General features: G+C 44.2%; 1 protein-coding gene across 5 annotated transcripts in view; it reads left to right on the top strand.

Annotated features, from left to right (window-relative positions):
• The first annotated feature begins 782 nt into the window (after positions 1–782).
• The window catches only part of LOC144728343 (ephexin-1-like), a 49,677-nt gene continuing 38,919 nt past the window's right edge, over positions 783–11,540 (top strand). Inside the window, exon 1 of one of the 5 annotated variants that reach the window (XM_078607711.1) lies at positions 783–850. Coding sequence is in view for 2 of the 5 variants with exons in the window: in XM_078607709.1 (XP_078463835.1) it covers positions 937–1,013 (77 nt within the window). In the remaining 3 variants the exon portion in view is untranslated. The other 4 variants (XM_078607713.1, XM_078607712.1, XM_078607709.1 and 1 more) reach the window with 4 other exon arrangements.

Genomic DNA, 11,540 nt, shown 5'->3' with positions numbered 1-11,540 from the left:
CCACGATGGGAGGGGAGGGGGGGTTTAGGCACCCACGATGGGACGAGAGGGGGGGTTTAGGCACCCACGATGGGAGGGGAGGGGGGGTTTAGGCACCCACGATGGGAGGGGAGGGGGGGGTTTAGGCACCCACGATGGGAGGGGAGGGGGGGTTTAGGCACCCACGATGGGAGGAGAGGGGGGGTTTAGGCACCCACGATGGGAGGGGAGGGGGGGTTTAGGCACCCACGATGGGAGGGGAGGGGGGGTTTAGGCACCCACGATGGGAGGGGAGGGGGGGTTTAGGCACCCACGATGGGAGGGGAGGGGGGGTTTAGGCACCCACGATGGGAGGAGAGGGGGGGTTTAGGCACCCACGATGGGAGGGGAGGGGGGGTTTAGGCACCCACGATGGGAGGGGAGGGGGGGGTTTAGGCACCCACGATGGGAGGGGAGGGGCTGGTTTAGGCACCCACGATGGGAGGAGAGGGGGGGTTTAGGCACCCACGATGGGAGGGGAGGGGGGTTTAGGCACCCACGATGGGAGGAGAGGGGGGGTTTAGGCACCCACGATGGGAGGGGAGGGGGGGTTTAGGCACCCACGCTCGGTGGGTTTAGGCACCCAGGCTAGGGGAGGGGGGGTTAAGGCACTCACGCTAGTGGGTGGCAAGACGTTGGGAGAGGAGGGGGGTTAAGGCACCCACGATGGGAGGAGAGGGGGGTCAGGCAGCTGGTTCGGCAGCTGCGTGCCGCGTGGCTTTGTGAGTGACAGGTCCCCACCCACGTACGTGGAACGTCGATCTCACGCCCCGCCCCCCACCACCACCACGTGACTTGGCAGTGTAGCGCATCGCCTCTTTGTGAGTCCCAGGTGAGTCGCCCAGGTACGGGGAGTTTAAACTTAAACAACAGCGACGGCTACATCGTACAAGCTCGTGTTTAATAAGGACTATAACGATGGTGGTGGTGATAACGATAACGAGGACGATGATAGTGTGGCGTTACGTACAAGGGATATTAAATACGTTGATTGTGTAAGGAAACTACCTGCGTTCATGAATGTACGCGTTATCTTATAGGGCGATCCGCTAAGCAATTCGCCTGTACGTACGATGTGCTGTGTACACGGTGGTAATTGTGTTTGCAGCTTTAAGCTATGTAATAATGTACTGCGATGTAGCTGTTGTACGTATTATAAATGTACACGTACACACACACACTATACCGTGTCTAAGTATTCCGTGTCTAAGTAGCTACGCAATGACTTGTGTCCGAGATCCGACTGCCTGTCTAACACTGCACTTGTATCGTGACCAACTCATTGTAGTAGCCCACAGACCTAATTATTAGTGGACTCAGGCATACTGTGATCTTTTGTGTTGTATACAGGAATTCCAATTAACTCCAGCATATACATACACAATCTACAATGTGTGTGTGTGTATATAGCAAAGACAAATAACCCTAATAAATAGTATATTCTTGCTTTTCTCGGTAAAGTCACGTAAATAGAAAAACAAATAAAAAGAAATACAATTTTAAAAAATGAAATAATGAAATAAAATTTTCAAATACAAATAATACACTTAAAATCATTAAAGCAAAAAACCCACAATAAAAAATAGTAAAATAAAATTAAAAATAAATTGAAAATAATAAAAGCAAGAAACCCACGACGTTTCGATCGCAACACAAGCGGTCTTCATCAAGTAGAAAAACCCCCAAAAAATAGCCTTCACAGTCTGTTGTAGCAAGTGCTGATAGCGAGCACCTTAGAAGGCCGGATGGCCCAAAAAACCAAACCCGTCCGCCTTTGTCTCCCCACCCGAGTACGGATGTTTACAAAGCAGCACCACGGACTTGGTTAAGGCTGACTCAACCCAAGGTGAGCCTCCGTAACCGGTTCAGATATTCGCCACTTAACTCGGTCGTGAGCGGGAATCGAACTCGGTTCGCCGGGTACGATTCGCTAACCACTGCGCCACCGCTCCCCACACTTGCACAGAATAACATACACACGTGTTGTCGTCTGCCTAGAACCCTGAAAGTTGTCATTGTGCGATTCCATAGGCGTAATATTTGCTGCTCGTGTAGATTACCACGTATAGTGTGCAGCACAGATGTGTATACACGCACAGGTAAACATATATGTTATATAGTATATACAATAGTATTATACACTCTACAGGGTTTGGTCCAGATGTCTTGTGACTCCCAATGAATTGACCCCTAAAATGTTTTTTCCTTGGCACATTAATTTTTGTTTTAAATAAAATATTACGGTTTAGAGCATTATATTGGGGCTCACAAGACATCTGGATCACCTTGTCGAGTGTATAATGTGTTGATGTGTGTCGTGGTTGAATCGTTCTGTGCTTTGCTAATTTATTTTGAAATTTCGCATTATTTTTTTCTGTAGCAGTCTGAATTTTAGCATTTAATATATCAAGCCGTGCCATATCAAGCCATTTTCGTATGAACAAGTTACAAAATGACGTCACGCACCAGGGGGGGTCAGACATTTGTGACGATGTGCGACGAGAGGTTTAAGAAATGTGACGTCACATCAAAATGCGCAACTTTAAATAAATATAGACAACACGTTCTACTTAATTAAATAGACTTTTTAATACATGTTTTCTCCTACAACATCACAGTGCAGCGCCACATTAAATACGCACTACAATGACAATAGTTTAAAGCGATTTGAAGCAAGTTGTATTTTTTGGGGGCGGGGGGCAGAGCTTTGTGACGTCATATTTGAGGGGGGGTCTGACGTTTTGTGACGAAGGGGGGGGGTCAAAAATCGTCCAAAATCGCGTGACGTCATTTATGGACGGCCCCGAAGGGCAGCAACATGCCATCGTTGTAATATACTTCGCTCCCGCGTCTACGCTCCCCGCTATCACCAACCTGCACTGGACCAATCGTGGTGAAGTATGGTCAAATACTCCCTGGGCGTCGGGGTGGGGGGTCTCTCATCCAGCAGTGGAATAATAAAAGGGCTATACAGTACTGTAAATCTACAGCGTTGCCTATATACACGTGTGTAGAAGTGTGGTGATACACGTCAACGTGCATAGATCAAATGGGCTATGCACGGCGCATTGGAAGTTTGGAGCCTCCCATAGGTTGACTCGGCCTAAAATGATGCCCCGATGTGGAGTGGTCAGCATCAGCCCTGGGGAGACGAAGACGGCTGGGGCTGGGTTGTCCAATGGTGCTCTGACCCTGACACCACCCCGTGGTGTGAACAGCCTTAATGAGACGCGTGAAAGAAAGGCATCCATACCTTCGTTGCTTATCAGAATTGTACATTCAGAAAATTTACAATTACCGTACCGTATTAAAAGTTCAGACACCAGGACCTGCACTCCTATATCATCAACAATATTCAGATCAAATAGTCATGTCAAGGCAGTTTGATCACTGCATCACGTAACTTTTTTTCTTTCTGGAAGATTTGCTGGTTTATCCAGGAAGTTTCTGTTGCGCGTCGTCGCTTGTTAAGATGTTCTCTGTCAATATTTCGTTTGTTGCGGTTGCACCCGACTCAAGAGCCACATGGCTCACAGGGCTATACCTAATAATTGAAACTTGAAACTTGAAAACTGTGCTATTCAATTACGGCTCAGGTACTGCGTAACGTTTAGTGTTTAAATGCTACGTGTAGGGTGCCACGGTTGGGAGATATTAACTACCTCACCTGGTGTACAGGAGGATGTCGTGGGTGCTGGGTTCGATCCCGACCCTCACGCCTGCATATTTGGAGTTTGCGTGTTCTTCCTGTGGTCGCGTGGATTTTTCTCCGAATCCTCATTTAGAAACACGCGTTTAGAATATATCTGGCCGCTATAAATGTCTACGTGATAAGCCCCTTTGTTGAGCTCTCTATCACTTATGGCCAGGTCGCTCCTGAAAACAGCTACGTAGCTCGGTGGGCCTTACCTGGTAAAATAAAAAAATAGCTTATGAAGTTGCTTTTGATCTTTTTTTATTCGGACGCTGTCTTTCCGACAGCCCTGTTTTTCACCTGAGGACGGCTGCTTGCGTTGTGGCCGAAACGTCGTGAGAATTGTATTTGATTATGTTTTATTTTGTATTATTTTATTATTTCCCTTCTACGTGACTTTACCGAAAGAACCGAGACGATGCTTTTGATCTTGTTTGATACTTTGTACAATGGACTCAATCATTGTTGACCAAGAATATGTGAACACCTAAGGGTCTTTAACGAGCACGATGTGTTTGTGGATATAGTTTTGCATGTAATTTACAATGATTTTCAAAGACTTTTAAACTGTATGGAATGAGCGTTTAGTTAAACAGCAAGTAATGATTAACCTTTTACAAAAGACATCACCTAATTATTAACTGACTCACTTTGTATGACTCACTTTGCTCCACAATGTGACATAACAGAGATAGTATATCTGCATTTATGCCTACATGTCAACTAATGAGATGTATCTCATTAAACTGAGCTGTAGTGATGCAGTACGTGAATTGTCATGGTTTAAAACTAAGTTATTACACAAAGTTATTTTTTTCTCTACTGACATGAACACTTCAGAATCATGCACATGGTACATTTCACTGGCCAAGCTATGACCAAATAACCCATAATGCTAGTCAATCTCATCAAATCTTGAAAGCTAAGTTAATATCAGAATATGAACTTGTACTGGAGGAATCCGATGAACTCTAAAGCTCTTTTTTTACAAATATCCAGTAGGGGCGGGTAAGACCTTTACAACAACAAACAATACAAAAACACGATTAGAGTACAAAGTACAAGAAAGGTAAACAAATCACCCAAACACATACGAATACAACTAAACCATCCCTATCCTACCAGGTAAAGCCCACTGATTTATTTTTCAGAAGCGACCTGGCCACAAATGATAGCTCAACAAAGTTCCCCATTATTTTGACTTTTATAGCACCAACATAATCTAAATTATCTCAACGCATGTTTCTAAATGTTGAGGCTTACCATACAAAAGCAAATTTGGCCATACAGTTTGCGAGGCTTTATGGCTTGACAGTGCAGCAAAGGTAATTGGTATACGGTCGTCTTATGCTCCAACGTTTATGCTCGCTACAAACACCAACCGCACCAGCGTGTTGTGGTTGAATAAACCTTGTGACTGCTAGAAGGAGTGGGGAGGTCCACGTCGAGAGCTGGTACAGTACATGTACACATTCACTCATGTATCGACAATCATTTTCACAGAACACACTAAGTAAAAAATTTATTTAAACAGGTTTTCGTTAAAGTATTGGCGACCTTTGTATCATAACTACGATTGCGTGATTGCAGGGTTGAGGACCCATTGCGATCCATGTTTTATAGAAGGGAGTTTTCTGGTCATTCTGAGACCTGGATAACCACACGTAGAAGAACTGTTCTGAAATGTGATTCATCGTGTACCTAAATGAGATCATAGGAAAATACATCTCAACTCGTGATAGGAGTGACTTGGGCAATTTTCTACATGCGTTTTGCCCGAGGGTTATTTTTTTATCGAATTAATTTATTGACGAGTCAACGTAGTAACCTGAGTGTGTTGTGAACATTTATGTAGCTAATAAATTTGGTTATCCTAGAGCTAAGACAGAACTTCTACTTGAATCTGTAAGCAGCGTCTGATCTCGAAGGTCATGTTGTTTTTTGGAACATTATCACCTTGGTTTCCTTATCTGCGCACCTTCTTCAAACATTCCCCCATTCTATTGCTCTTCTTGGCGATGGCCCTGGTTAGATTCTGAGCTGAAAATAATCCCGCGTGCAATAGATTTACCAACATACGTTAGCCACCACGTGCATTGACATTGTACTGAAACTCTCATCCTTATCCAGACCGTCATCAAAATAACTGAATGCGTGTGGCCATTTTGTTGTTGAGACAGAGGAGTTGAGCAAATGTGACCATCCCAACAGGAGCAGCGAAATAAAGTCATGACTCGAATTGCAAATGTTGTGGGTTTACTCCCCAACGGTCCGGTGTGCTGAACAAGTAACTAATTGGCACGATTTGTTCACGTAATGAACCTTACTAATTGGCTGTGGCGGGTTTAACGACACATTTATATTTAGGCGATCTAACCCAAAAAAAACACCTTATGGAAAGACATTGCTGTTGACAGTATGTGTAGTAGGTTACATGGGGGGTCTTTGTGGTTATATATAGCAGGGATGAGTTTAGGATTTTAAAAAATGTTGGATTTTAGGTTTTAGAATTTTAATAATTTTAAGGATAATTTCACGTATTTTTTTTACGGATCATTTCCCTTTGGTGATAATTAACGTGCATTCGTGTTAACAAAAGTGACATCACTCGAAGGTAATTTTGACTGAAAAATCACAGAAGTTGCATCATTTCATGTAAATATACTTTTGGATAAATCCGTTAGCACGTTTTTTTCCCCCGAATCATGAAAAATCTCGAGTCTCGACCCGATTTGCAGATTTTGGAAATTGGGAATATCCATAATACATATATAGCATGGAGTGTTAGTGCAGTGGTTAGAGTACTTCACTTTGAAACTTGCAAATATGAGTTTGGTTCCTACCACAGCTGCTGTTGTCTGCTGTGGCGAGATGTTAACTACCCTCGCCTGGTATACAGGAGGTCTCGTGAGTTCGATCCCAACCCTGACGCCTGTATATTTGGAGTTTGCATAGTCTGCCCGTGGTCTTTCAATTTTCTTCGGGTCCTCCGGTTTTTCCCTCCACAATTAGAAACATGCGTTTCGAGTATTTGGCTGCTATAAATTTCCACATTTGTGCCCAGGTCGCTTCTGAAAAGAACTCCATAGCTCAGTGGGCCTTACCCGGTAAAATAACAGTTTAGTTTTGTTTGTAATATCCATGGGGAGGGATATCTTAACTGGTTCTGGATTCACTCTTATCTTACCCGCACTGACCAGCGTGGTGAAATACGATCAATCCACCACCATGACCGATACGGCTGAAGAGAGACCTTCATACAGCAGTGGATCTACAAGGGGTTGTACAGTTCACTAATTATTTTTCGATAATACAGTGTATATCAAGGAAATGGACTGCTATATTCTGGGTCTCATCGTTTCGACACGTACTTTTTGAAGCATTGTTGATGTTAACCGAACATAATCAAAGCCATATTTTGTATACCATATTTGTGCGTGTTGTCACTGGCAGGAATGCAGGGCATGTTGTTTTATTTGACATATCCAAAGTGCAGATAGTGTACCATAATAAACATGGGAGTTTGCCAGCAGTAGCAACGTTTAACCCATGGCACACCAAGGCAGGGAGAGTAGAGTGAAATATTTAATGAACAGAAAGATAAAAAAGGAGAAAGGGAGGAGAGAAGAGAGAGAATGAGTTCTAGATTTGAAGCTTTCGTGACTGCAAGGATTTATATTCTTGGGTTTTTTCGGTAAAGTCACGTAGGTAAAAAATTAAAATTAATAAAAGTAAAATAAAATAAATAAAATAAAAATCACGACGTTTCGGAGACGGAAGCTTGTGTTGCCTCCGAAACGTCGTGATTTTTATTTTATTTTTATTTTATTTTACTTTTATTAATTTAAATTAAAAAATTTTACCTACGCGACTTTACCGAAAAAACCAAAGAATATAGAGAGAATGAGAATTAAGAGGTGGAAAATGAATGGAAAAATCCGAGCAAAGGGTCAAGAAAGACGAGGAAAGAGAGAAAGAGGCTATACAAGAGCCTCAACAATGCTGCATAGAGCAACGTCTGTCTTCACATGGGGTGGGGAGGGGGGTGGGGAGAGGGGAGGGGTTAAGAGTGGGGGTGGCCACGCATAAGTCACGTGATACACGGGAGACCTTGAGCAGCTTTAAGATACAAAGATGCACAGCTCTGTTGTCAATCTACTGCTGGATGAGAGCCTCACCGTGCCATGGTGTTCATTGGGACATACTTCGTTGGTAAGTGCGCGTTGGGCGGAGGTGACAAGCGTAAACATTGGAGCATGCAAGTGCAATACAACAAATGTATATTGTGGCACTGCCCTCTGCTGATACTGTACAGGGACATTTAAAACGCAGTGCAGTGTACGGACAGTTAAGCATTAGCGTGTGTTTACGATTGTGAAAATGTACTTTGGAGCGTTCCATGTTTGTATGTTTACGAGCGACAGTACCGTGTGCAACATATACGCAAGCAGCAAGCAAGGAGGAGGGAGGATCAGGGGGATCGGTAATCGATAAAACAGTCTTTAAAAAAAAAATCGCTCATGTGTAAATGTATTTTCTGCAGACTCGTTCAGAATTTTCGGGTCATTTCTAGAAGAGAGAGGCGAGCGGTGATGCAGCGGTTAGCATATACTGCGCTATTCGATTCCCGGCTAACATCAGTGGCGAGCGATATCACCGGTCCTGGCAAGTAGCCTTCAATAACCAGTGCTGGCCAGAGTGGTGAATTATAGCAACACTTCATCCAGTATTGGATCAATTATAATGACTGTTAAGTACAGTATTTTTCCATCAAATACATCTTGAAGGTGAAATGGTGTTAAGTCACTACTTTGCGAATTAGTGGCAAGGATGGAAATTTCCAGCCCCAAAGGCTAGTCAATTAGCCAACGTTTGTACCAAACAAACAACTGACTCCGAAACAAACTAACATTGTCTTTAGTAAATATGCTGCATCCTCATAATCTCAAAAGCACGAGAGTACGAACCCACGACCTATATACAAGGTGAGGTAGTTAACATCTCGCCATCGCGCATTTTATTTTCACAGGTTGTAAATGCGGTGTGGTTATGCAGTTTTTCATTACATAAGATAATGGAGGGCCATTCGTTGATGCGCAACTTCAGATCTTGTGGCCCACAAAACTTTGAGCTTTTCATTGCTGACATTAGGTTCATACATAGGGGGGCATACAGTTCCATCAGCACAGTCATAAGTGGAGCCATTGACGCACAAATACACGGGAATGTTTTAAATTGTATACACTTTGCTCGAAACAAACTAATAATGTATGGATATTTGCTGATTTACATTGGCAGTCTAATGGGTACATCTCTTCCATTCATGGGAAATCAAGGGCAAAGCCACAGTGTGATTGTGGACATGAAACCCAAACTTATGGCCCATATCATAACGACGGAAATCTGCACTCCTGCAACAGAGGAATAGAAAAAATTTAACAAACACTCTCCTGAAGGCCCATCGTTCCTGGCCAGCAGAGCTCGAAATTGGCATTCAGCCCCTGAACGTATTGTCATCATACGCAACGAACAGAATAGAATTAACATTGCCGAAGAATGTTCCCTTTCCTTTGTTTATCCAGCAACTATCTCAATGAGTCTCAAGACACTTCTTCAGCAGGGTACTGTATTGAGATTTTTTGGCTTTTTTGCTAAATAATGTTTCGCGTGTGTGAAGAAACCGGGGCTTCTTAGTGATTAACCCCACATGCATATGAGCGAATAACACTCAAAAGCAGGTGGGTTCACACACCCATGTGCTCTGTCCTGCCATCTCCTAGCCACTTCGCAGCCCCAGTGGGTTCAGAATTCTTTCAAGTACGTGATGTCATCTTCCCACGATTAAGTCTGCCCGATCCCATGGAACCCTGGCACTTAAAACGTGGGATTACAGTACAGTGCAGACGCGTTCCGACACGCCTGCACACGACTTGTTGTGCGCCTGCCCCCCTTTGTGATACCGCACTGCAAGTTCACAAGCGAGGGTTATTTTCAGCTTTGGGAGTTGGTGAAAGCTGCATATATAATGTACGTAATTTACACAGATTGATGAAGCTGATGACTGCATTTTAAATACCTGAACCTTTTGGCGGGACCCTGGGGTCCCGAATAAACCGAGGTCAAAATCGTAATGAGTTAATTTATTTTTGGTGACTTCGTCCCACCGCGCACATAAACGCCGCGACCCGCCTGGCCTCGGATCGTTCTGTGTGTCGTGTCCAAGCGCAGCAGCGAGGACGAATGAGCAGAAGAAACAAAACTTTGAAATTGAGTAGCGTATTGCGTAGAGCTCGTCGAGAGGAATAGATTGCCGTGTCGTTCGCCTTCAACAGACATAAAATGACGTCGCAACGCAGTTTATGCGAAAGCCGGGGGCTTATGGGACCCCGTGGGTCCTGCCATCAGGTTCAATTGTCGAACCTTTCGACATCGGATTTTTGTTTAATCTGAAGCCAGGTGATAATAGCCACACCTAATTGTTTTTTGATATCTTTACTTATGCCTATATACAGAGTTGTGTGCATGTATACAGGACACTGTGTATGCATACATCAGTTTGTCTGCTGTGTATGTTTTGTGTATACATTGCTTATGGTACTGCCCTGAGCGGCATTTACAGTTCTCAAGACACTTTCGCAGTAAACGTGCAACGCTTTGCCCGTCCATGAAAAATAACTTCATAGCTCATCGGATTCCTCCGGTCTAAGTCAAGATTCTGATTCCGATTCAACGTTGCCAGGTGGTTGGATGGAATCCGTCGGACCAACGTTGACAATACGTTGACCCAACGTCCCGTGTTAACTCGGTTAGCTGCTAATGTTAGTGTAAACAGCGCTGTGTTTCCATTACAAGGGTGCTTCATTGAGGTCTCCTCAAGAATAAAGGTGCTCGCGTGAACCCTGAAACCGCAAGATCAATATTTGGGGATTATACACGTAACATTCCGGGTGATGCAATGAAATAACCGCAGTCTGGTTCGTGAAAATAATTAAATCATCGTTTCATAAGACTATTTACTATATCCCCCAGCGATTCATTCGAATGCCAATTTAGAATAAATGCCACATGTTTAACCCTACGATGAGATGTTTTGGCAAATCCCATTGAATGAGGTGTTTGGGATACATGGGAGGAAATTTATTGTGTGTGTAAGTCGATGTGTTTTCGTGGGTCCATGTGTGTGTGTAAGTCCATGTGTGTGTGTGTTAGTCGATATATGTGTGTGTGTGTAAGTACATATGTGTGCGTGTAAGTCAATGTGTGTGTGTGAGTCGATGTTTGTATGTAAGTCGATGTTTTGTGTGTGTGGGTCGATGCCTGTGTGTGTGCAAGTCGATCTGTGTGTCTTTTTCACCCAGACAACACCGAGTACTTCCCGCTTGTTTATAATAAATGCCACATGTTTAGCCCTGCGATGAGATGTTTTGGCTAATCCCATTGAATGAGGTGTTTGGGATATATGGGTGGAAACGAGAGAACTCGGAGAAAGCTCACCACCTACAGGAGGGGATGGAGGATGGGGGGAGTGGGGGGGGGCATAAAGGGGGGGGGGCATGACGAGGGGGGGGGGGGGTCACTCAGTACTGTCATGTCCTGGCTACCTTGGCACCCCAATCCCAATACAACCCCCAGCAAGCCGCTGGGCACCGATCAAAGTGCAGCGTCAAACAGGCTCCAGAAAAAAGCCTCGCTGAGCTCGCAAGATCTGACAGGTTGCATTCGGGATGGTTTTGGTCGCGGGCATTTACGATTGGCCATATTTACACACCTGACAGAATAGATGCGTTATTTGGTGATGATGCTGCTGCTGCGTTGGCAGTGGGTGCAC

This window comes from Lampetra planeri, chromosome 28, assembly GCF_965212315.1.
Source record: "Lampetra planeri chromosome 28, kcLamPlan1.2.h2, whole genome shotgun sequence".
Classification (NCBI taxonomy): domain Eukaryota; kingdom Metazoa; phylum Chordata; class Hyperoartia; order Petromyzontiformes; family Petromyzontidae; genus Lampetra; species Lampetra planeri.
The sequence above is the reverse complement of the archived record's forward strand: the minus strand, read 5'-3'. Positions and strand labels throughout refer to the sequence as shown.